Below are 27,435 nucleotides of genomic sequence, written 5' to 3'. Positions count from 1 at the left end.
TAACAGAGCCCACTGTGAAGGGGAAAGATTGGGTCTGTTGGTTTACCACAGAAAACCCTGTGGCGGAAAAGGTAAGTGGAGTTTTCTAAGAATTTAATTTTTTTTTTTTATGAATGTCTCCTTTAAGATCAGTAAATGTTGTCATACATATGTGTCACCACTGGGGGCTGTATTGAGCACTCACTGCCTCATGCTAAGAGAACATGCTGTGTCAGGGAGCTGAGATGCTGCTTCCTCCAGGCAGACAGCAGGACCTCTGATAAGCTTGAGAGGGGGTTCTTCTCCCCACTTATCGCCCCCCTGTGCTGGCAGTCTCCCCCTCTTCATGGGGGAAGAAGCACTTCATGTTTTTTGAAAGCAAAAAAAAAGAAAACTAGCATGATCAGCTTGCCACTCAGCGGCTTACAGACCCCCCCCGCGCCATTCTGCTCCTTCCCGTAGGTCCCAGAGGACCTGTAGCCTGACGGTCGCACAGGAAAAGGTTTTCTTTTAAAAGGAAAGAGGGAATAGCTGTAGGCAATGTGGGGGGCGGGGCTTAGCGGCATTGGTGTCCTCAGATGCCCAACCCGAGGAGGCAAGGTTTTAAAAGCACCTTTTGTGTTGCTGCAGGCTGTGGAGCGACACAAGAGCAAAAGGTGGCATTAAGAGGTTTGGTGACACAGGCATTTCCTTTGGCACATTTTTACTGCTGCATCAGGCTGGGCATTAATAGCAGCAACTGTGTTGGACTATAGCTCAAGCAGTGTATTCATTCCTTCTGGTAGTACCTCTGCTTTGTGCATTGGGCTATGAGCGGAAGGGGGACAAGGAACACCTCAAAGGGTTCTAGAGGGTCTGTTGTTTCACGACAACCTAGATCCATATCTGAAAGTGATGTGGCCGGTCAGAGTGAGCCATTGGGGGGGGGGGGGGCTGGTGTTGCAGCAGCTCTTGACATGTCAGCCCCTATATATATCACTGAGGAGATGTTTTTCTTCTACCATTTCAAGTTTGAAACAAAAGATTGATGCTTTAATTGCTTCCCAGAGTGGGCCTAAGCGTAGCAGATCCCTGTCCATTGCTCAGGACCCTCATGCTGAGGAACAAGGGGCGGGAGATAATGAAATTCTCTCAAAAGATCAGGAAGAGGCTGATGACTCCTCTTCCGAAGATCCTAATATGGAAGGATCGGCTTCACAGGAGAGACTGTTGGTACACTCCATCACTAAATTGGTCTGCTCGACTTTTTTACTGCCTGTAACGCAGTCAGTGGATGAGCCCACCTCTGGTTTGGGATCACTAAAGACTCCCCAATCTGTGGATGCCTTTTCTATCCACTCTTGGCTAAGGAAGCTTATGTATTCTGAGTGGGAGCACCCAGATAAACAGTTTTTTCCTTCTAAAAAGTTTTCTATACTTTATCCTGTGGAGGAAGAATTCTTTAAGAAATGGGGAATTCCAGCAATTGATGCTGCTATATCCTCTGTGAACAAGAACTTGACTTGTCCTGTAGAGAATGCTCAAATGTTGAAGGATCCAACAGATAAGAAGTTGGAATTTTTATTTAAAAACAAGAGAAAACAAATTTCTCTTGCAGGTTCAGTTGTTCAGCCGGCATTGGCAGCGATTGGAGTATTGCAGTCCTTAAAGGACCAGTTTGTAGAGGTACTCAAAATTATTCCTGATCAGCAGGCCCAGCAGTTGGCCAGTATATCAGAAGCATTGTGTTTCACAGTAGACGCTATGAAAGATTCTATTCTCCAAACCTCACAGCTTATGCGTAGAATCCTATGGTTTAAAAATTGGTTAACCGAAGTGCCATGTAAAAAGCTCTTGGCCCATTTCCAATTTCATGGTGAATGGTTATTTGAACACAATCTGGATAAGTATATCCAAAGAATATTTTTAATCGGAAAAGTTCTCTTTTTTTACCAGTTAAGAAGAAGTTTAATGCCGCGTACACACGAGAGGACTTATGTCCGGCAGACTTCCAAAGGAGTTCCGCCGGAGTTCCGCCGGAGTTCCGACGGAGTTCTGGCGGACTTTTCGACCGAACGGACTTGGACACACACCATCACACCAAACTCCGACGGAGTCGAACGTGATGACGTACGACTGGATTCGAATAAGGAAGTTCATAGCCAGTAGCCAATAGCTGCCCTAGCGTCGGTTTTAGTCCGTCGGAGTAGCATACACACGAGCGGATTTTTCGAAGGGGACCGGGTCCGGCGGAGTTCCGTCGGGAAAATTTGAAGCATGTTCCATATTCTAAAGTCCGTCAGACTTTGGTGAATCAAAAGTCCGTTGCAGCCCACACACGATCGGATAGTCTGACGGACTCGGTCTGACGGACTTTGGATGTTGAAAAGTCCGCTCGTGTGTACGGGGCTTAAGTGTTTTTCCTTTAAACGTGCATCTTCTGCAGTGCCAGGGGCATCAGCCACCAGGCAATCTCCACAGCCTCCACTGTCAGGTTCAAGAGGAAAACCTCAGGGGCAGTCCCAGGGCCAAAAGAGAACCTGGGTCAGGAAACCCATGAAGCAAAATACTAAAGCCTCCTTATGAAGGGGCGCGCCCGCTTGCTCGAGTGCGGGGAAGGCTCTACACTTTTCAAAGAACAATGTCAAGTTTGAAAAGTCGTACAGCCCAAAAAGAGGTGAATCATGTTCTATCTTGGGCAGAAACATCCCTTGCCTATTGGCGATTTTCCTTCCAGGGATAGAAAATTGGCAGGCGGACTACTTGAATCGCCAACAATTGTTTTTGGGAGAGAATGGTCCCTTCACCCGGACATCTTTCTGTCGATATGTCAAATATGGGGTGTACCGGACGTGGATCAGTTTGCATCCAGAATCAACAACAAGGTTGACAACTTTGTGCCAAGGACAAGGGATTTGCTGGCATGCGGAACAGACGTCTTGGTCTTTCCATGGGATCAGTTTTCGCTGATCTATGCATTCCCTCCTGTTCTTCTAATTCTGTGCCTTCTTTGCAGGATCAAGCAGGAAGGGAAGGGGGTGATTCTGGTGGCCCCAGTGTGGCCCAGGAGATCTTGGTTTGCCGAGAAGATAGCGGTAGGGGACCCTTGGACCCTGTCTCTGTGGCCAGACCTTCTCTCGCAAGGTCCGATGTTCCATCCTACCTTACAAATGCTAAATTTAATGGTTTGGTTATTGAGACCCATATTCTAAAGGACATTGGGCTGTCACCTTCAGTAGTTTCTAATTTGGTTAATGCTAGGAAGCCGGCCTCCAGAGTCATATACTATAGAGTCTGGAAGGCATATGTCTCCTGGTGTGAATCGAGGGGTTGGCACCCCAGAAAATATGTCATAGGTAGGATCCTTGAATTCCTACAGATAGGATTAGAAATTAAGCTGGCCTTAAGTACTATCAAGGGCCAGGTGTCAGCCTTATCGGTATTTTTTCAACAGCCTCTTGCTTCTCACTCTCTGGTTCATAACTTTATCCAGAGGGTAATACGGATTAATCCTCCAGTCAGGACACCCCTGAACTCTTGGGATTTGAATTTAGTCATGTTGGCTTTACAGAAACAGCCTTTTTAGCCTATACGGGATATTCCCTTGGTCCTCTTGACAAGGAAAATAGTTTTGGTTGCCATATCCTCTGCCAGAAGAGTATCGGAGTTGACAGCTCTTTCTTATAAAGAGCCATATTTTATTATTCATAAGATTAACCACTTCCCGACCGCCGCACGACGATGTACGTCGACAACATGGCACGGGCAGGCATATGGGCGTACATGTACGTCCCTGCCTTCCCGCGGGTCGGGGGCCCGATCGGGCCCCCGCCCGGTGCCTGCGGCGGTCGGTATCCGTGCAGGAGCGATCGGTGATGAGGAGGCGGCCATTCATTCATGGCCACCCCCTCGCGGTCGCTCCTGACGAATGGGAGTGAAGCATTGCATCACTTCCTCTCCTGTAATGTAAACACAGGAGAGGAAGTGATGTGATCTCTCCTCCGTGTCGGTATTTTTCGTTCCGGCACCGAGGAGAGAGCATCGGTGAGTTGCACAAGCACTACACTACACAGTAGAACATGCCAGGCACACTCACACCCCCCCTTTACCCCCCGATCACCCCCCCAATTACCCCTGCCCCCCCAGTCACAGTGACACCAATGCATTTTTTTTTTTTTGCATTGGTGTCATTTGTGACTGTAATAACTGTTAGGGCAGTTAGGGTTAGCCCCCTTTAGTTCTAATGTACCCCCCTAACCCCCCCAATAAAGGTTTAACCCCGTGATCACCCCCCGTCGCCAGTGTCACTAAGGCTGGGTTCACATTGCAGCGGTTTATGAGAACGGATGTGATTCGCACCGCACTGCAGTGCAAATCACATCCGATCTCTGCGATTCGAGTTCAGCCATACCCGCCGCAAATTCGCACGGGACCCTTTTTTTGGTCCGCAGCAGAATCGGATCGCATAGGTGTTCACACCATGCGATCCGAGTTTGCAGATCGCACTGCGATATGCGAACTGATCTGGGGGTGTCATTAACATTTCACTGACACTCCTAGCAGTTCGCATAGGGCAGTGTGAACTGCCGCCGGGAGGCATGCGATGCGGGAACCCGCATGCATTAATGCATTAAGGTGAAAAAACATTTACCTTTACAACCCCTTTAAATGTAAAAAGTGTGAATACTGGAATTAGACCTGGTAATGGTATAAGCATCTTTCTGTCCTCTTTACAGCAGAGGTCAGAGTGGGAGAAGGTGAAGTAGTACAGAGAGTCAGTTAGTAGTGTTCATATGTTACTAGTTTAGGCCACCATAAATTGCTTGATTTTCTTTCCTTCCACCATGAGTGGATGAAAAGGAAATGACTTGATTGCCTCCCACACCACTAATATATTCTGCCAGTGGGGGGTGCAGGGAGCTTTCCCTGCCGGCAGAATACAATGGTTACTGCTAGCGGCTATAGCCCCTGTCAGTAATAATATGTGAAAAAAATCAGATGGTCTGGGAAAAATTGCTACATCAGGTACAATTAGCCTGCCCATACATGGATCAAAATTTGTCTGGTCACTTCACTGCTGAACCAGCCAATTTTGATCCACATATGTCTGGCTTTAGAGAAGAGATTAGACTGACAGAAGGATGAACTCCTCAGTCTGCTGCTTCACCTTCCATTGTCCAGAGTCAGATTGGGGGAGATACAAAACCTGGAAGTATTGATAAAAAAAAAAAAAATATGTAAGTGTTACTTAACTGCGGCAAAGAAAAATTCAGGTCTTCAGTCCTGTCAGACAGGTCTGTGAGTTGTGGCAGAGGTGTGAATCTATCAGAACTGAATACATGGAAACACAAATCCTTTGGAAGATAAAACAGCTCCCATTATTTTTACAGATATTTATATAGTGCCAAAAATGAATGCTGTGCTTACATATATTGGACATTCACATCAGTCCCTGCTCTCAAGGTTTTACAGTCTAAGGTCCCTACCCCACAAGCATACATACACATAACCAAATGTCAGCATATTTGGAATGTGGGAGGAAACATATTCAAACACAGGGAGTGCATGCAAACTCCATGCAGGCAGTGTTGTGGTTGGGTTTTGGACCATTACTGAAAGGCAAGAGTGCAAACTACCAAGACTCTATGCTGTTTGCAATTCCATATGTATATTTAACTGTTTACCTAGCATTCTACTTTAAAAAGACTCTGTTACACAGCAACATTTCTATAAATGATGTGTTTCAGACTAGTTCCAGGGCAGTAACTAACTGGATAGGTTTCGCTTCACCTCTCTTATTTTTGGGGTCTTTTGTTTGATGAAAGAATTACCTTTAAATTTATGCACAATAATAGAAGAGCAAACACCTTTTCCACACCAAGGCAGAAGTACTTTGGAAAGCATCCCTCAGATCCATCAGTATCTCTCAGTCGATAAGACTGTAAGCCACTAATCAATAATCCAGCAACCAAGTACTTATGAAATGAAGTGCTCTTATCATTTCTCCAGAAGATGAATTCTTAACAGATATTTCATCTGAAGTGGAAAACACTTTATAGGAGACCTGGAAAGATAACAGGCAAGGCACTTTTAATTAAAGACTACAACCGGTGCATTTTAATGTCAGTAGGTGTGTTTACAGCCTGTCCTGCTGTTTCAGTGTAGTATTTATTTTTTAGGATGATTAGATTGTATAAAAACTAAAGTGACAAAAAATTGTATACAGAACTGGCAGAAAAAATGCACAGTCCATTGCAATTGATGTTGCTGCTCCAAAGCTAAATGATTCAACAAATATCATAAGGCCATTTGGACTGGAGAGATAGGAACCTTATAACTACTGGATTTAGATGAGCCAAAAACCTGACTATTATACATTTTAAAACATGCCCATACAGAAAACAGAAATAAACAGTTTAGAAATCAAAATATCTTGGCAATATTTTTTGGTAAATATCTACTAGAAAAAAAAGTTAATTTGTCAACTAATCCCAATAAATAATCATCAGCAAATAAAAATAAAATAAGAATTGTCAATACAGAATTTATCAACATGCACCAGGATGTCTCTGAAGTTTGCTCCATTGTTATTTTTCTAAATTGTTAGAGCAAAGCTGCAGGAAAGATGAAGCAGACTTGGGCATAATAGGCCTTGTTAAATGATAAGGGAATTATCTCACCTGATATTAAAAGTGAGAAAACAGGACCTGTGGAGTAAAGCTAACTATAAATATATAGTATAGGCTGAATGCTGAAAAAAGTCAGGCTGAACAGATTCCTCCATCTGCCCACATTCACACTGGAGGTTGGTTTAAATTCGTGTGAGTTCAGCCGATCTTGCACAATTTCGAACCCGCATTTTATTGCAAGTTCGGGGGTGATTTGAAAGACATCTGTGTGGGTTTATGCACAGATGTCTATTGAAAGCTCCCCTGAAGTCGCCAAAAGTAGTGTAGAAACTACTTTTGGGAATCAGTTGAGCACCGCAAAGTCGTCATTTCACGGATATAGAGGGTGCCGTTGCCAGCAATAGGCCCCAATTTGGAATGTGATATTTCCTGCCAAATCGCATGCCAAATCAGCCTGATGTGAACGAGGGCTAAAAGCTGCACAGTTTGGATTGACAAGTCTCCCTCTGTGCCTATTGTATTTTGACAGCCATCCCTGTCAGCTGTCAAAATACCCAACATGTGGTTGCATCTGATCAGATGCACCTGCTTTTTGGCCAACAATTTTCAACCCTGAGCCTTTGTATTTTCAACTGAATGTCCGGCAGGAGCCAAACTCAGGAACTGAATAATATTTGTACAGTGTATAGCTAGCTTAGGTGAAGAAAAGATACTCTGGCATGTAAATGATTCAACTTTTTTTTTCCATTTTTTTTTGTTAAGGGGAATGAGAAAGAAATCTTCAAAAGAGCTCAAAATGAAAACAAAACCAGCTATGATAGTTAAAAATGGGGATACTTTACGAAAATATATAGAGTAGGGTTTTTCAAGACAGGAAAATATGTATTATTAATATCATTTTGTGAGGTACGTAAGCACAGCTATATTTATGTAAACATTGTAGTGAGTTTAAGGAAATGTATGCAATTTTGTTCATATTTATTTTGAGGACTAGGAAAAAAATCTACTGCTCTGTGTAGCTCCAAACACACAATGTTCAGTTAGAGAAGTTAATGCTATTTTTTTCTCTTTAGAAAAAAAAAAAAAAAGAGCTAAAAAAATTACACTTAAATAAAATGGAAACAAAATCTTTCAAGTCTGCTGTTAACAGTAGATTATTATCAAATGGTTGGCCTGAGATAAGTTACTGCACAATAGACTGATTTATTTTGTCCTGTTTTATATTACTATATTATATGACTACATATGCATGTTTTATGTTAAATATTACCATTATTATTGTTATAGTATATGCAATATATATCTATCTATAGCTATCTATATTTCTATCTAGCTATCTATCTATATAGTATATTGATATATACTATATATTTGGGGGTTCACGTGAGGTATACTTTTTATGAACATTTTATAGATTCTATTTTGAGCTTTCTAATCATTTTTGAATTTATGCATCTTCCTCTTCTTGTTTACTGATGTATTACTCTCAGTGCCATCTTTAATATTGATTGGACCCTGGGCAAAAATGTTCTTAGGGCCCCCCTCCCCCCATGCAATTTCACTCTCCACCTTCTCTGAGACATACAATAAATAGCAGTTAGACTTAAAATCTGTTTACTGTATCAGATCAGGCAGCGATTGGTTACCAGAGGTTACAGCATATCACTACTGCTTACTGACTGGTTGCTAGAGGTTACAGCACTCCTTAAGGCTCACTGATTAGTTGCTAGAGGTTACAGCACATTTCTGCTTGTTGATTGGCTGCTAGAGATTGCTGTACAGTAATACTGCTCACTGGTTGCTATAGGTTACAGCACATCTTCTCCTCACTGCAGGGGGGCATGATATACCTATGAATGCTGCCTCTATTTACATATCAATGCAGTTGGCCTCAGCTATTTACATATGCATGTAATTGCTATTTACATATGAATGCCAGCATTTACATGTAAACACAGGTCTGCAGGTGAGTCATCTGTACACAACAATAGGGCAGTGCTGGGCAGCATTAGTAGCAGCACAGGACTAAAACTTCAAGGGACAAGGGAATGTAAACTGGGATAGTTGGCAAGTATGAGGCAGCTGCTTTGGGCCCCACAACAATGACAGGGCCCTGGGCAGCTGCCCCTTTTGCCCTGGCTTAAAGACGGCCCTGATTACTCTAAATTTATTTAAAATCTTGGAGCAGGCTGAATATTTCTGTCCCTGTCTTTCCTATACAATGTTACAAAAGAGTTGGAATAAGAAGTATGGGAATAAGTAAAACAATATAGAGGGAGACTCTCATAGTATATTGGACATAATATAGCCATCCGTCCAGGAAAATACACCATACAGGTTGAGAAATAATTTTGAAACAGCACAGCACATGGTCTTGTCATCGGTTTGCTGTCTCAGAACAGACAGTGCCCATCTTCCAATTTATTTAGTTCCAGTGAGGACAGATTAATCATTATTACAATGTTCCATTTGTGAAAAGGGCATGCAATTGGTACAAAGCATTGCTCCCTAAAGCCACAAAATACTGACCTTTATGAAGTTTCAGCTGCTGTACATGATATGACTAAGAACTATACTTGCAAAAAAGCATATAAATGTGAAAAGCTCAGATACAAATCACATTTAATATTGTATTCAACTGAAACTATGGGGAGTCATTATTGATCTATCTATTAGTGTAACTTAGGTAAATTGTTTCATTCCAATTGCCACTTAATATGCAGTAAGTTATGCCATGGCTGTTATTTCAAATTTGCTATACAGTACACTATTTCTCAAAGTACGTGCTATGTACCATTGGGGGTACACTTCCTTTCTCTGATTGGTACATGGCATTATTTGGCATCTAAAAGGAGAACTATGTTAGAATATACTCGCACTATATTAAGCATATACTGGAAAATGAGTATTTCTTAAAGTGAACATGTGTCTTGCCTAAGCAGGGCAAAGTAACAGGTTCACTTAAAGTGTATCTTACCTCGACATTTCATATTCCTGAATATGTATCTGTTGTATCATTTTAAAAAGTTCCCTGTTCTCTTTGTATTTCTTGTTTGTGTGAAATACCTGACAGTCCCCCTTCTTTACAGGTTTTAAAATGACCATTCTAAGTAAAGCAGTTATATCTTTCCCAGTGTGGTCAGTTTTCTGGCTGTGCTGGGAGAACAGCCTTCCTGTCCTACAATGGTCAGACTTGTATATTTTTAATTACAGGGGTGTAACTTCAACAATCAACAGATAAATATACTCCAAACACCTGGTGTTAGCACTTCAAACATCCTCACCTGTGCCCAATGCAGCGTGACCAGTGCCCAATGTGGCCTGCCTGTGCTCAATGCAGCGTGACCTGCCTGTGCCCAATTCAGCCTTACCTGTGCCCAATGTGGCCTCACCTGTGCCCAATGTGGCCTTCCTGTGCCCAATACAGCCTCACCTGTGCCCAGTGCAACCTTACCTGTGCCCAATGTGGCCTGCTTGTGCCCAATACAGCCTCACCGGTGCCCAATACTGCCTCGCCTGTGCCCAATACTGCCTCACCTGTGCCTAATGTGGCCTCACCTGTGCCAAATGCAGCCTCACCTGTGCCCAATGCAGCTTCACCTGTGCCAAATTCAGCCTGCATGTGCCCAATACAGCCACAATTCTGCCCAATGTGGCCTGCCTATGCCCAATACAGCCTCACCTGCACCCAATACTGCCTCACCTGTGCCCAATGCTGCCTCACCTGTGCCCAATGTGGCCTCACCTGTGCCCAATGCAGCCTCACCTGTGCCCAATGCAGCCTGCCTGTGCCCAATACAGCCTCACCTGTACCCAATGTGGCCTGCCTGTGCCTAATACTGCCTCACCTGTGCCCAATGCGGTCTCACCTGTGCTCAATACAGCCTGCCTGTGCCCAATACAGCCTCACCTGTGCCCAACGCAGCCTGCCTGTGCCCAATACAGCCTCACCTGTGCCCAGTACTGTCTTACCTGTGCCCAATGCAGCATGACCCATGCACAATGCAACCTCACCTGTGCAGAGGAAGAGGCAAGCCAGTGGTGGAACTACCGGGGAGGATGAGGAATGAATACTGCAGCCCTCAAATGGCTGGCTGCAAGCGTGGAGCTGCATTGGAGTGGGGGGGGGGGGGGGCAAGCTGATTCCCGCACGGTCCCCTGGCCAGGGGAAGTGAGAAGAGGAAGAGGCAAGCTGTCCATACGAGCAGTGAGCTGTAATAGCTTTCATTTGAATTTCCTGTGTTCCCGGGGCTCACCGTCACATAGTCCCACCTCTTCGCCTTTGATGACGTCACATGTCCCGCATTGGACGGGTGCTCTGTCTATCAAAGGCGTGAGGCCAAGAGGTGGAGCTATGTGACGGTGAGCCCCGGGAACACAGGAAATTCTAAAGAAAGCTATTACAGCTCTCTGCTTGTACAGACAGCTTGCCTCTTCCTCTCCTCACTTCCCCTGGCTGGGGGACCATGCTGGCGGGGCTCAACCCCCCGCAGTATGCATTTCTCATCCTCCCCATGGGCCCCTCTCGGCTGCGGGCCCCATAGAGCCCACGTGGGTTGCTATGGCGGTAGTTCCGCCACTGTTTATATACATACACAGTGTATACAAATGTTTTGTCTTGCTTTTCTATTCTAACCTGAATGGGTTGCTTTACACAGTGAACATTCACCTAAGCTTTAACTTCTAACACACCTTCCCTGCTGCTACTAGTTTTCCCCTGCCCTTTGCTCCCCTCCCACGTCATTAGAAAACAAAAAGCCCCTTTTTAGGTCATTAGCTTACACAAGACTGAGGACTCTATCTGCCATGGGAAGAAATCATGGAATATAATAGATTGAGTCACAAGCTCTCAATGCCCATTTTTCCAGAACTAAGATACACAAAATTAAAAAAGCCTTGTTTATCCAGAAAGATAATGCTCCTAATTGTTGGAGATGTGGTGAACAAACCAGGAATGTATTTCATATATGTGGAGCAGTAAAAATTGACACAACTTTTGAAATTTAGTTTCTACTTTTTTAACATCTCTTATGGCACATTTACTTCTTCTAACCTTATCGTACGCCTGCTATGGGGCTATTAGGTCTGAATTTAGACATCTATCTCTATCATATTCATTATGGAATCGTTGTGGCACATATTCTTATTGCAGCAAGATTAACCCCAGTGAGTCATTGGAAATCTAATACTACAGCTGACTTATCTAAGGTTATCAAAAGATTAAACTTAAGGTCAATTTGAGTTAATGTTTGCTAAGAATTATAACATTAACCATCCTGGCGGTATGAAAAGTGTCTCAAAGCGGTACAATTGTTTTGCATAGAAATTTGGAATTTTACATGGTAGGCCTGTAATTCTTAGCAATAACTCACTTAAATCTGTCCAAACACGAGTCTAGTAGACCCCCCGGATATGATAAAGTTTGAAACACAAAATCATAAGTTATAATATAATAAATAACTATAAATATTTAAAAAAAAAATATATAATAATAATAAAAAAATTAATTTCCTCACGAATCACTATCGCTCAATTCTGCAAATGTTCCAATTTACTATCACTGTTTTCTAGCTGGTCTAAAACCACTTTTGACATAAAGGCACACTTTTTGGTTGCCATGGACAATCTCAAGTTCCCAAGCAGAAAGAACAGTATATATAATATAAAACTGCATGCAGGGCACTGGACAAAGCACTAGGGACAAAATGGATGTGAAATGATTTCATACAATCTGTAAGATTACTGTGTACTGTATGTGTTATGAATTTTCGATTTTTTTGAATTTGCCACCAGGCTCCGGCCCCGTGCGTCGGAGCCTGGCACACAGAGGCATTGGGTGGAGGACAGAGCCTGCAGATGGGGGGGGGGGCATCACAAGATCCTGGGGACAAGGTAAGTACACTGCACCAGAATCCTGCAATGCAATCCCGACTGTGGCTCAGGGGTTACCGCTAATGGCTTCGAAATATAACCCTGAGCCACACTTGAGATTACCGCCAGGGAGGTTAAAACATTTATGAAAATCTAGCAAACATGGCTTGCACATCCTAAAGCTTCTAAATATTTTAGAACGGCAAGGATGGGGAATTCCCTTCCACAGGCGGTGGTCTCAGCTGTGGGCATCAATAGTTTCCAAAAACTATTAGATAAGCACCTGAGCGACTGCAACATACAGGGATATACAATGTAATACTGACATATAATCACACACATAGGTTGGACTTGATGGACTTGTGTCTTTTTTCAACCTCACCTACTATCTAACATACATCTTGTGTAGCTTCTAATTTCCTCTGTCTATATTTGTTGATTAACTTAGTGAATTTATATGTATATAACCTGTTTACAGTCTGACTCCAAATGGGGTAACAGGTATTACTTTTAGTAATGTAGCAGAGTCCTGGGACCCCAGAGGTCTAATGGTGACCTCAAGAGTTAGCAAGAGCTGACATCCTTCCTTATAAAGTGGGTTACCAGGCATGGTGGGTGTAATGCAAGATGAAATGATGGGCGCCTGTCACTTTTTGAATGTGAACAAGTGATCTATTGTCTCTTAACAAGAACTGTGGGAGAGCGGGTTAGGGCCAGGACACCCCTAGGTAGATGCAATGCTAATTGGCAGACTCTGAGACACTATAGGAAGACAGCTATACAGAGAACAGCCTCCAGCTGAATGCCACATCTGTATAGGTAGGACCGCTGTCTTCTATGGCACTGAACTTGTAACAGTCACTAAATGCAGTTGTAATTAACTCTTGGTAACACAGAACAGTCCATTTCTTATCTCATAGTATCCCACTGTAGGTCTTTAATCACTGAGCTCCCAGTCACTAGACTTCCAGATCCTAGTCATCACTGGATCTTCTAAGCTCTTCCACAGGTATCCCGCTGTATACTCCTCAAGCGTCTTCCCCGCTAACCCACTGGGTCCCTGGCTTGGCACTCGCTGAAACTTTCCCACATCTTCACTGTCCCCAGCTGGTGAGAAGACTGCTCTGGTACTTGCTCAAGCTTACTCATTGTAGTCTCCGGTAATAAGGTGGATGGTCCCTTAGTACCAACTGCTTCACCTTTACCTCTGACCACAACTGGTTCCCCATCCAGCGAAATCTTCACAACTTGGTTGGACTCCAATCCTGGAGTCCCAACCCTATGCTACTTTTCCTGCTCCAGGATAGGCCTCAGGAAGCCTTGCAGCCAGGTGTCCCTGGGATAGGCCTTAGGCATCCAGCCTAGCAGCCCAGGACAACATATCACACGTCCACCCAGACAACCGTCCAGGTGGCACAGAACCCCGATCACCTGACACCACCCAAATAAATAGGCTTTCCCAGCAGGCCAATGGACTAAAGAAACCCCTGCCTATTGGCTGAGACATCCCATCCAGTCATAATCTTTCCTTGCTACACCCTTGTTAATCTAATGTCACCAGCCACAATGCCACCTAGTGACAGAAGAGAAAAGTTCAACAATTCCAGAATTAGGGGGAAGTCAGTAGATCTCCTAACAATTAGCCAGGACAATTACTACCTGACAAACTAAATTTGTAAGCAACCCTGCCTAAACACCCGGGTGCTACATCAATGATACCTAAACTGTAAAAATCTAACAATGTTTCAGAGGTTTGGATACTTGACTGTTATTCACTACTGTCTATTGATATTCTGGTAATGTTGTTTCTTTGGGTTATAAACCTAATAAAAATGTATTAAATAAAAAGAAAAAAAATGCTGTTTAGACATGCATGATAAACTTGCATGATAAATCTTTATCATACTATGAGTGTATACAGCTTAGCAAGGAAAATAGTGGGTGCAAAGTTAGTTAAACTTTTTGCTTTGCCTTGCATGTGCAAATTACTGGTTTACTGAACTCCAGGTATGACCTTAATTGCATGCTTGTATTGGTTCAGGCTGGATGAATGTAAGTGCACATATCTCATACCTGAATGATTACTGTGGAAGCTAGCAATGTCTGTAGTATGCAGAGTTACAATAGTGATCTCCACAATCTTCTGGGTCCTGTGCTGAGGGGCCGCCCCACTGCACACTGACCACAGGGGGTTGCTCTATCGGCACTGCCACCATTATTTTTTTTTTTCATTTTCAGTAAATTGTGACATCACCCCCCTCCTCTCTACCTTGTCCAATCAGCTATCACTGTGGTAACATTGACTACTATAGTTATTTCCAGCTTCCCCAGTGCCCCATCTGTTATGGGATGTACATGCTTACATTGGTTCAAGTTTGACCAATATAAGTATTTAAGTAGGATCATACCTGGAGTTCAGTTTTAAGCCAAAGACTGAAAAATATGCACGGTGCCTCATTCTCCAATTTTGATTTTATGTATTGTGAATGTTTAAACAGCTAACTGCAAGTATTATTTGTTTATTACAGATGAAACTCCAACAAACAACTCCCAGCTTGGTAAGTCAACGTAGCATTGCTGTAGTGAAAAGTAAAGAAAACTGTACCATGTTCTTCAGTGCAGACAAATGTACTGTGTTTGCGACCTGCATTTGGGGCGTTGTTAAGTTAACACTGATACTCACTGCAATGTGTTTTGAATGCTGTATGGGAAACGTGGGTTTCCCGTACCGCATTCTGATGTGAATTTTTTATAATTACCTGGAGTGCTGCTTTAAAGGGCATTCCTCTAAAATAGCCATTTTCAAACATGTAAAGAGTTTTAGGTGCTGCAGCTTTAGTAGTGGTAGTACATGGTAGTGGTTTTCTTGGGCATCAGTACTTTATTGCATAACATTAACCCCCATAGTTTATGTAATTATTCAGGATCATCATAACCATCATTTTAGGATTAACTAGGGTAAATGTTAAGTTATAAAAAAAATAAGACTCAGATATTAAAGAGTTAAGTTCAAAGCCTTACCTTCAGTCTAGCACAGTTGTACAGACTTCCCATGTACTGAAATTGCTTACACTGATTTCAGTGCACAATGTAAGCTTCTTCCAGTGCTCATTAGAAGCTACAACAAGTCAGGAAAAACTGTATGAATGTAGAGCAAATACTCAGGACAAAGCACCTTATTCCAGCTGGATTCCTGGTCCTTGGCTCTGATGGAGACGATACACATGGGGTGGAGCCATGCCTGCCTTCACCCCACACGTATCGTCACTAATCATCTGACTTCATCAGGGATGGGTCAATCCCTGAGTTAAATGATGCCAGAGCTAAGAACCAGAAGTGTGACGGGGGGTAAGATGATTTTTCCCAAACATCTGCTCTACATTAATATGGGTTTTATTGTTTTATTATGTGAATGCAATTTTAATAAATTTTATGGTAATCTTTAACTACCTCATTTTGGTGGTTCCTAAGTGGCTCTGAGTTAACTTTATAGAGACACACAGCAGTGCAGTGTAGTGTTAAAGGAATATTGGGGTTGATTTACAAAAAGCTGTGCATGGTAGCCAATCAACTTCTAACTTCAGCTTGTTCAATTAAGCTTTGACAAAAAAACTGGAAACTGATTTGTTTCTGTGCACCAGATTTTGCACTCTCCAGCTTTAGTAAATCAAAACCAGTGACCCTGAAACATGGAGTGGGCAAGTGAAGTGCCTGTCATTAACAAGGAGCATTCCAAACTATCTGCAGAGAGGGGGAAGCACATTGAGACCTATATTTTACATATAGGTTAAAAGATTAAAGTCAGGGCACATTTTTACTTACTGTGAGGGGATGTACACAATTTGAAGAGTGCATGCAGCACTGAGATTCTGGGATCACTGTCTTTCAAGATTGCACTTGGATTTGTTATTATGGTGTACAAGCATGTGAAGATTATATTGGAAGTGGATGAAGACAATATAATATATATGTAATTGTTTGGGCACTTATGTATTATAATTTTATTTAATGGTGTAAAAAGTGTTGCTTGTGGGTAAGAATAATACATTGAGACACTGTGGTGAATTAAATATATAAGGTTATTTAATATGCTCAGCAGCGCGACATGGTATAATTACCTGTTTATTGAGTTTGGCGGGGAACACATACACCTAGGTGACTGCAGCAGCTGAAGAAGGGGATTGTCAGAATAATTAAAAATTTTATTTTTATGCAGTGGCAGTGCATGAGTGGTTTCTTGATTTACTTGATGTGCATGCTCAGATAAGGGTCTGGTATGGATTTTGAGGGGGGGGGCTTAAAAATAAAATTGGCTTGGGGTTCCCCTCAAAATCCATAACAGAACCCTACGACAAAATTGAAAAACAAAAAATGGCATGATGTCCCCCTTAAAATCCACCCAAAGGGACCTGGTATGGATTGGGGAGGGGGACCCCATGCTTTTTTTTCTGATTGTATTTGTGTTCAAAACTGATGAGATGTGCTCAGATTCATGTGTGTTCCTATAGAAGCCAATGAGCCTGGAATTCACATCTGAATCAGAAAACGCACAGGACTCTTTCACAGTATTCACACTGCTGCTGCACCACATATATGTGAACTGGCTCCTTATATGTGAACCGGCTCCATAGAAAGCTGATTTGGTTCACATGTCATGCGAATCTGAGTTAACGTTCCCTTCAAGGAATAAGTATTGAGGTTCCTGACAGCAAAACCTAATGCACTGTATATTCTGCTACATTTATAAAAGATTCATAAATTTAAAAATTACAACATATAAGTTAATGATGCCCAACTAACAATCCTGCAATTGCATGCCTCCCTGCTTTATGGAGAAATGTATTTCCAATTAATTTGTTTCCTCTTCCTGCGCTCGCTCACTTTGTAGGTGCATTGGGAAATAAGGGTAAATTGTATAGTTCAATGCTTGGCATTGAAGCTTATACCAATAAATTAGGAGTGTTACTATAACAGGCCACCAACAGGAAACTACAACCACTGCCAGAAACATGATGGTCATGACAGCAGGTATAGTCAGCATTGTTCATGTATTCTTATGATGTACTCTATTTACTTGTATATTTTGCAGCTCAACCGCAAAACCCTTCGTTCCAAATGAACTCGGTGACCAGTGCCCTCATCTCAGGAGTAGTAATTCTTGGTGTCACCAGCTTTGGTTTTTTCATTATTTCTCTTGTCCTCTTGAACAGAAGGAAGAACAACAGCTTGGTTTTATGTGGCGTACGAAACCCAGCTTTTAACTAATGAAAAAAATTGCACTCTTTTTTTTATATAAATTTAAAATCTTTGTGTACTGAAAATGTACAGTGTATGGATGTTTCATTAACATGTTACGATATCAAGCTAATGCTTTTTTTTTTTTTAAGTTTCTATACTTAGTATGTACACTGCATTAATGAATGCAGGGACTGAGAAGCAAACATAATTTAAGTAACAGTTGTGATTTATCATTTAATGTTGAAAGTGTTTTGCCTGAGCTTTTTATCTGTCTACACTACAGCCTGCCTAAACTAAGGAATGTTTGATTAACAGCAACATGACGTATACCTTTATATATCAGACATTCCTTGGTATTTATAAACACTATTTATTATATGTCTGTGCGATGTTAATTACAGGAACACTTTTATCTGTTAAAGGGTTATCATAATCATTTTAATTAAAATGTCAGGCATTTCGTTTTTTAGCAAGCCTGCTTTGAAGTTTTAGAAACATAGACATTATAAACTGTAGTGGATGTATTAACTCTGGATATATAGTTTGCCTCTGTTCTTGCAAATGTACATTATACTCCCAAACCTTTTTGAGCCAGATTCACAAAATGTTCATATCTTAAAGCCCTTTCACCAAGGACACCCCTTTGTTAGACATTTTTTACTATCTAAATGCAGACCATAACTTTTATTGGGTCTGCACATACATGCACATACACTGAGCAAAAGTTTAAACGCAACACTTTTGTGTTTGCCCCTATTTATCATGAGCTGAACTAAGATCTACAACTTTTTCTATGTACACAAAAGGCCTATTTCTCACAAATATTGTTCTCAAATCTTTCTAAATCTCTGTTAGTGCCAGTTCACACTAGTGCAATGCCAGACATCGCATGTAATTTGCAGCGCCACTGCTGTTCACATTACATGCGGTGTCTGTGTCTATGCGGTGTGATGTTAGCCATATAGATAGTATGGCTAATATAGCATCGCATTCGGTGCAAACACAAACAGGACCCTTTTTTCTGTTCGGACCAGAATCAGAAACAGCAGTTTGCATATGGCGATGTGGCAATCCGCAGCTGATTCGCAGGGTTCTCGCATTGCACTAGTGTGAACCAGCACTTAGTGAGCATTTCTCCTTTGCTGAGATAATCCATCAACCTCACAGGTGTGGCATATCAAGATGTCGGGATGACAGGACAGGATGATTATTGCACAGGTGTGCCTTAGACTGGCCACAATAAAAGACCACTCTAAAATGTGCAGTTTTACTGGGGGTCCGGGGGGTCTGAAAAACAGTCAGTATCTGGTTTCATTTGCCTTAGGCAGTGCAGCACATCTCCTATGCATAGAGTTGATCAGGTTGTTGATTGTGGTCTGTGGAATGTTGGTCTATTCCTCTTCAATGGCTGTGTGAAGTTGCTGGATATTGTCAGGAACTAGAACACGCTGTCGTATACGCCGATCCATAGCATCACAAACATGCTTAATGGGTGACATGTCCGGTGAGTATGCTGGCCATGCAAGAACTGGGATGTTTTCAGCTTCGGGGAATTGTGTACAGATCCTTGCAACATGGGGCACTACTGCATTATCATGCTGCAACATGAAGTGATAGTCGTGGATGAATGGCACAACAATGAGCCTCAGGATCTCGTCACGGTATCTCTTTGCATTCAAACTGGCATCAATAAAATGCACCTGTGTTTTTTGTCCATAGCCTATGCTTGCCCATACCATAACCCTACCGCCACCATGGGCCAATTGATCCATAACGTTGACATCAGCAAACCTCTCCCGCACACAACGCCATACACGCTGTCTGCCATCTGCTCTTTACAGTGAAAACCATGAAGAGAACACCTCTCCAAAGTGGCAGATGCCCTTGCCCACCCAAGTCGGTTACGAGGACGAACTGCAGTCAGGTTGAGACCCCGATGCGGATGATGAGCATGCAGATGAGCTTCCTTGAGATGGTTTCTGACAGTTTGTGCAGAAATTCTTTGATTATGCAAATTGATTGTTGCAGCAGCTGCCCGGGTGGCTGGTCTCAGATGATCTTGGAGGTGAAGATGCTGGATGTTGGGTTCCTGGGCTGATGTGCTTACATGTGGTCTGCGGGTGTGAGGTTGGTTGGATGCACTGCCATATTCTCTGAAACGCCTTTAGAGATGGATTATGGTAGAGAAATGAGCATTCAATACAAGGGCAACAGCTCTGGTGGGCATTCCTGCAGTCAGCATTCCACTTGCACGCTCCCTCAAAACTTGAGACATCCGTGGCATTGTGCTGTGTGATAAAACTGCACATTTTAGAGTTGCCTTTTGGTGTGGCCAGCCTAAGGCACACCTGTGTAATAATCATGCTGTCTAATCAGCATCTGGCTATACCACACCTGTGAGGTGGATGGATTATCTCGGCAAAAAAGTGCTCACTAACACAGATTTAGACAGATTTGTGAACAATATTTGAGAGAAATAGGTATTTTGTGTACTGAGAAAAAGTCATAGATCTTTGAGTTCAGCTCATGATAAATAGGGGCAAACACAAAATTGTTGCATTTATAATTTTGCTCAGTGTAAATATCAGTAAATTATTGTTGTGTTTGGATTAGTAAAAAAACAAAATACTATTACTCATAGTTATTTTGCATATATGTAAATACGTGCAAATACTTGCAGTAATCATACCTCCCCTGTGTTATTGTGGAATAACATTTTTTTATGCAGGTAAACATGTACACTCAATGGACCATATGCACATTTTTTGGGCAAGAACTTTCTGCCGGGGAGATCCAGTATTCATAAATCAGTATTGTGTGCAAGGACTGGCTTAAAAAAAAAAAGCTTACAGTTTAAATAGCTAAATACCCTCCAGGTGCATGAGACCAAACCTATAGTTCTCTAATTAGCAGGGAGCATGATCTTTGCTGATTGCTCAGCTATAGATCTGACTCAGCAGGGGGCATGTGTTACCTCTGCAGAAAGACCACTGCTTCCACAGAAAAAGCAAGAATTCTTCTCTACAGCGTATTAGCAGGAGACAGGCTGTTCTACTCAGGCTGTGGCTGCTTTCTGAAGAAATATGAAACTGTATGAATTTGCACTCCTTGTGTTTTTCATGACTTGGAATGTATTTATCTGTGTTAACCTGAAAGTTATAATTGGAGTTTAAAGTAGATGGCTCCATTTTGCAAGAAAATATATATAATGTTTCCATATTAAGCATTTTGATAGTACCAGAAGTAAACTGAAAGTATATAGGAACTACCATTAAATATTTATATGTTGCATAGTGTGCAGAACAATACCAAGCTCAAGATACAAAATAATTAAAATTTCTAAAAGGGAACAAAGTGACCCCTGCTCCTCACACTCTATTGATTGGTAGGGATGAGCCAAACATCTCCCGGTTAAGATAGCACCAGAACTTGCCAACAGGCAAAAAAATTTGTGGGAACATCTGAACACCGATAAAGTCTATGTGACACGAACATGAAAAATCAAATATGCTAATTTTAAAGGCTTATATGCATGGTATTGCCATAAAAAGTGTTTGGGGACCCTGGTCCTGCCCCAGGGGACATGTATCAATGCAAAAAAAGTTTTAAAGATTGCAGTTTTTTTCAGGAGCAGTGATTTTATTAATGCTTAAAGTGAAACAATAAAAATGAAATATTCCTTTAAATATTGTGCCTGGGGGTGTCCTTAATATGCATGTAAAGTAGTGCATCTTTCCCATGTTTAGAACAGCACTACAGCAAAATTACATTTCTAAAGGAAAAATTTTAATTTAAAACTGCTCATGGCTGTAATGAATTGTTGGATCCTGGCAATATAGATAAAACTCATTGAAAAAAATGGCATAGGTTTCCCATCTCCAGTCCATTACCAGACCCTTTGTGTCTGGTATGAATATTAAGGGGAACTCCGCACCAAAATGAAAAAAAAATCAAAAGTCTATATCAGATCCTTATCCGAACACGCAACCTCGCAGGCTGCAGGAAAAGGGGGGAACGAGAGAGCACCCCCATTCTGAACTGTACCAGGCCACATGCCCTCAACATGGTGATGGTGTTTTAGGGTCCCCAGGTGGGGGCTTATTGGAATGTGGAAGCCCCCTTTAACAAGGAGACCCCTAGATCCTGGCCCCCCCTCTGAATGGGTATCAGGTAGATTGTACCCCTACACATTCACCAAAATTCATTCACCACTATGAGGCGTTCCGCGGGTGTGAAAAAATGCCCCATAATGTTCGATATTTGATAAACGGGCGAGCACCCGATGTTCGAGTTGAACTTACATTCGACATGAACATCAGGCTCATCCCTATTGGTTGGCTTACTTGTCAGCTTCTTGCATAAAATAGATGCAAAGAGTGATCAGGGGGCTGGCTATCTATAAACAGATGTTTAGTACAAATGACAATAAGACATCTGCTTGTTATATCTTCAGTTGCTATTGGAATAGCTCACACAATGTAATTTAAATGACATACTGAACAGTAAAAGCTTAAAGAGCAACTCCACTTGTGTTGAGGAAAAAACATTCCTCTCTGGGTTATATATGTACATTGCAAGCATTTTAACAAACTTTGTTAAAGATCCCTACCTTTTTTATTCTAAAGAAATAGTTGTTTGTTTGTGTCCAGAGTGAATCTGTATGGGAGTAGTTTTTTAACTATCAATCAGCTGCTGCACCTGCAGGGCTCTAATAAGGAAATTGGCCGGGTATGCATCCCTTTAAATGTGATTTTCCATTGATAGTCTGGGATCTCACCAGAAATTACATTTTTTGCTGCAAGGGATGGCAAAAATCTGATTTGTATGTTAGTGTAGACTTCTGGGAAAATCAGTAAGCTAATCTCTCAAACAGGAAATAAAATTTTCAGAGGGCATTCTGCACACCATCTGTGTACAGAATGCCTCCAGGTAGCCATATTGCATTGCATTTTTCAGAAAATTACAGAGCTACTGATTGAAAAAGAAAAGCTAATTTTTAATAACATTCAATTACAATATGACTTGAGTTGCAATTGTATACGCTATATTATTTTTTTTTATTTGAAAATTTTTTTCTCATTAAGGTGAAGTTAACCTTTAATTAAATTGTCTGCAAAGAAGAGACCAATTGGCATATGGGCACCTATAGATTTTCTGAGAGGTTGGATACAATCTCTGCGCAACAACAAGTACCTTTCTTGCTTATAAACCATTCTTTTTACTCTCTAACTGGTAGTTGAATCTATTACGTACACAATCATATGCATGGAAGTCAGCACAATTTTACCTATTTCATTAGGATATATATATGATGCTTCTCTTTCCAAAGTGATTTTTTCCTTAACCACTTGACGCCCGCCCTATAACAAAATGACGGTGGCAAAGTGGTTTCATAATCCTGATCGGACATCATATGACGTGATCAGGATTATGAGCCGCTGCGCGCCCCCGGGGGCGCGCATTGCGGCAATCGTTGTTGTGGGGTGTCAGTTTGACACCCTGCAACTACGATCTCGGTAAAGAGTCTCCGACTGAGACTCTTTACCACGTGATCAGCCGTGTCCAATCACGGCTGATCACAGTGTAAATAGGAAGAGCCAGTGATCGGCTTTTCCTCACTCGCGTCTGTCAGACGCGAGTAGAGGAGAGCCGATCAGGTGCTCCTCTGACAGGGGGGTCTGTGCTGATCAATTATCAGCACAGCCCCCCCCCCCCGAGGATGCCCACACTGGACCATCAGGGATGCCACCAGACCACCAGGGATGCCCAGCACCAGGTATGCCACCCTAGACCACCAGGGATTCCAGTCAGTGCCACAATGGATGCCAATCAGTGCCCATAATGGATGCCAATCAGTGCCCACACTGGGCATCACTGATTGGCATGCATTATTGTTTGGCACTGATTGGCATCCATTAGTACAGTATATTATAATACAATGTCGCCTATCAGTTCCCATCTGTGCCGCCTATCAGTGCCCATCCATGCCACCTATTAGTGCCCATCCATGCCCATCTGTGCTGCCTACCCATGCCCACCTATGCCGCCCAAACCCATGCCCACCTGTGCTGCCTATCCATGCCCATCCATGCCGCCCATCCATGCCAATCCGTGCCAGTTATCAGTGCCAATTTGTGCCACCTATCAGTGCCAATCCGTGTCGCCCATCAGTGCCACCCATCAGTGTGGCCTATCAGTGTCCATCAGTGCCGCCTATCAGTGCCACATATCAGTGTCCATCAATGCCACCTCATCAGTACCACTTCATTGGTGCCACCTCATCGGTGCCCATCAGTGCCGCCTTATTATTGCCCATCAGTGTAACCCCATCAGTGCCCATCAGTGAAGGAGAAAACTTACTTATTTACAAAGTTTAAAACTGAAACAAAAAAAACATTTTTTTTTCAACATTTTCGGTATTTTTTTATTTGTTTAGCAAAAAATAAAAACCGCAGAGGTGATCAAATACCACCAAAAGAAAGCTCTATTTGTGGGAAAAAATGATAAAAATTTCTTTGGGTACAGTGTAGCATGACCGCGCAATTGTCATTCAAAGTGCGACAGCGCTGAAAGCTTAAAATTGGTCTGGGCAGGAAGGTGTTTAAGTGCCCGGTATTGAAGTGGTTAAAGTGGTTGTAAAGGAAGACTTTTTTTTTAATCCTAATGCATTCTGTGTGCAGCAGCCTCCTTCAGCACCCCCCCCCCCCAATACTTACCTGAGCACCCTCTAGGTCCAGCAATGTTTCAGACTTGTCTCAGCTGCTGATGAATCCCTGCAACAGTGCGTCACCATTGGCTTCCACTGCTGTTAATCAAAGTCAGTCAGCAAATGAGGAGAGAAAGGGGGTGGGGCCAGGCCATGGCTCCGTGTCTGAATGGACACACAAAGCTGCGGCTCAGCTCGGGTGCCCCCACAGCAAGCTGCTTGCTGTGGGGGCACTCAACAGGAGGGAGGTGCCAGGAGCACAGAAGAGGAACCCGAGAAAAGTAGGATCTGTGCAAAACCACTGCACAGGGCAGGTAAGTATGACATGTTTATTAGTGAATGAGATTAAGTTGTGCTGAATAATAATTCAATCATATGCAAAATAAGGATATATTTTGGGAAAAGACTGATTGGGCCATGCATATAGTGAAGTTTTGTCCAGCTAGAACCTGATGAACTGGCCAAAACCTGAGCAGTGTATGACCAGCTGGAGGAGCAATGGAGCCAACACCATTTTCAATCTAAAGCCTAACTTCAACAAACAGCAGTTAGAGCAGCATTTTTTCTGTTGCCATCAAGGTTTTACATACATGAATAATGGCTGACCATTGTAAACACCTCTGTCAGTGTTATATGCTTTGTCTCAACCCTCTAGCTGACACTTTTACTGGACAGCTTGGACCAGTAAAGGAAGTTGAAAAACAACATTTTTGTTTTTCATGTTTTTATGTTTTTATGGTTGGTGCCAACGTGAAAATAATGAAGTAAAAAGTTTAAATAAGAAAGCTAATGAAACTCTCACATTTAAATTGGTTGTAAACCCTTACATATACCCACTGAAGAAAAAAAGCCTCAAGTGATATACAGAAATGAAACAAATCTCCCCTATCTACATATGTTTTATCCCTTTACCAGCAGCCCTCTCTCCTCTACAGCCTCCTAAGGCACAATTTATACAACATTCTGAGCTTCAGAAGGCATGTGTGTGTCTCATAGGGAAACTTGTACTGGCTGTCAATGCCCTTCTGCCTGCTGGAGAAGGGTCAGGGCCATCCCCCGGGATTCTGTAGTGATGCGAAGTGACTCAGTCAGAAGTGTCTCATGCAAATAGCAGATGGAAGAGATACAAGAAAGGAAGCACACCTAGGTGCTTTGGATTGAGGCCACTAAACACTATGGAGCAATACGCATTTTCCTTTTTCATTTCAGAGCTTTATAACTATTTCAGGATTGGCATGCTGCAATATAATAGCATCTTGCTTTTGAGTTTAGATATGATTTAGGATATGTGAAAATTCACTTTGCAAAATGGAAATTCACTTTGGAAGTGAACAAGCTCTACTCATTTAGTACATCAGGGTCAATGTGGATTATTACCAATAAAAAAGATATGAGGAGATAAATCTAATGATAAAAAATGTCAAATTGCACCAACTTTTCGAATTCCTATAAAAAGTATTCTTTGGAGAACTACTAACTGCTTTTATATAAATGCTTCATTTTGTTCTTGAAAAGTATACTTCTGAGAAGTATAAAAATACAGTAGCGTGAATAACCAAAGTTTACTTATAGCAGCAATTTGTAGCAATCTTTTGTGTTCATGCATTGCCTGTAAATTCTTAAACTGAATACATCCTTTTTATATAAAAATGGCGTAAAAGTAGTGATATTTGTTATTTCAGAATAACTAGCATTATAATAATAGTCTTTTAAAATCAGTTTCATTTAACTGACAATTACCAGTTAACTTGCATGTTTAGAACCAAAGAGGGCTATTTACAATATAACAAATGCTGTCCCATAAATGTATCAATACAGTGTCAGCAGCTATACTTTTTAGATTGTTATTAATGTCAATATGTTTTTTAATAAACAAGCTGTGATGTCATTACCTATTATTTTAGTATGTGTCTCGTACTATAGTATGTAGCACAATACACAGAAATGTTATACTAAACCATTCATTCAAGGTTTTAAATTACTGTGTTGTATATTATATTTTTTTTTTCTACTTTATTTTGTTTTCACATTTTGGCTCTAGAGTTTTTATCTCCTAGAAACATGAAAGTAAAACCCTTTTATCCAATATGTGTTTGCGTTTTTTTTTCTTGATTTCCTGCTTTGTGTGATACATGCCACTCTTTTAAAGCGACTATTTCTGAAGAGAATTGGTGGCTGTTATTGCTAAAATCCTGGAATGTCAAGTTGTGTTGCACTTATGTTCTTATGTTATGTTCACCCACTTAAGTGCCTTGAGTCACTTACCTGTATTATGCATCTTCCCGTGTTGATCCATGCTTTGTAATATTTTGTTCTTTCTTTGAATGAATAAACATTTTGTAGAAGAGTCACTGACCTGTAACAATTAAGCAATCCAGAGACATCGGAGTAAAATTATGAGCCCTTATCTGTATACTTGCTCTAAGTTAGTAAATCCATGTGAGGGTCAAAAGGACAGTTAGGCAAATAGAATTATTTAAGCGAGCACCAGGCATTGACATCCATCATTTTCACTTAGGAAAGATTTCATCAATTTAGCGCTCTTGAATAGATGGTATAATAGCTGTTGTTATTTTCCAGGATGTAAAGTTAAAGTAACTGAACCCCCTGAAAATTGATAACTTTTTTTTTAATGAAAACAATTTAGCAAACTGGTACATTTTAACTATTAATTTAAAGATTAACTATTTTAACTATTGCAGTTTCCTCCCATACATTTTCATTCTTGCCTTGTATATCTCTATATTTTAACTTTTTAAAGCTTTTTTTAAGCTTTTTTTGCACTAAGAATTTCAATGTATGATGTGGTACCTTTAAAGTCCCATTAGCTTGGTTTTTGTTAGTGATTTATGATATTTGAGTGTCTGTTTTGAAAGGACATGGTACCAGTAAAACCGTATAACATAAGTAATAGAGAATGCATGGCACAGTCTCCTTCCCATCTTTTTTGCTTTACCGCATAGTGCACCCTCATTTTTCAGTGTGTTGATCTCTGGGTATAGATCCTGCACTGTGCTGCATTCAATAAGCCAT

The 27,435-nt window shown here is 41.6% G+C and overlaps 1 protein-coding gene across 1 annotated transcript in view; it reads left to right on the top strand.

Moving 5' to 3' along the window:
* LOC143984399 (zona pellucida-like domain-containing protein 1) overlaps window positions 1-18,473 on the top strand; it is a 198,384-nt gene extending 179,911 nt beyond the window's left edge. Inside the window, exons 10-11 of the mRNA XM_077484603.1 lie at window positions 14,987-15,016; window positions 17,548-18,473. Of these exons, the coding sequence (XP_077340729.1) occupies window positions 14,987-15,016; window positions 17,548-17,723 (206 nt within the window). The 3' untranslated portion in view covers window positions 17,724-18,473. The remainder of the gene's footprint in view (window positions 1-14,986; window positions 15,017-17,547) is intronic.
* Window positions 18,474-27,435: the final 8,962 nt, after the last annotated feature.

This window comes from Lithobates pipiens, unplaced genomic scaffold (genome assembly GCF_037356315.1).
Source record: "Lithobates pipiens isolate NorthernLeopardFrog02 unplaced genomic scaffold, aLitPip1_a1.2 Scaffold_16, whole genome shotgun sequence".
Lineage (NCBI taxonomy): Eukaryota > Metazoa > Chordata > Amphibia > Anura > Ranidae > Lithobates > Lithobates pipiens.
The sequence above is the reverse complement of the archived record's forward strand: the minus strand, read 5'-3'. Positions and strand labels throughout refer to the sequence as shown.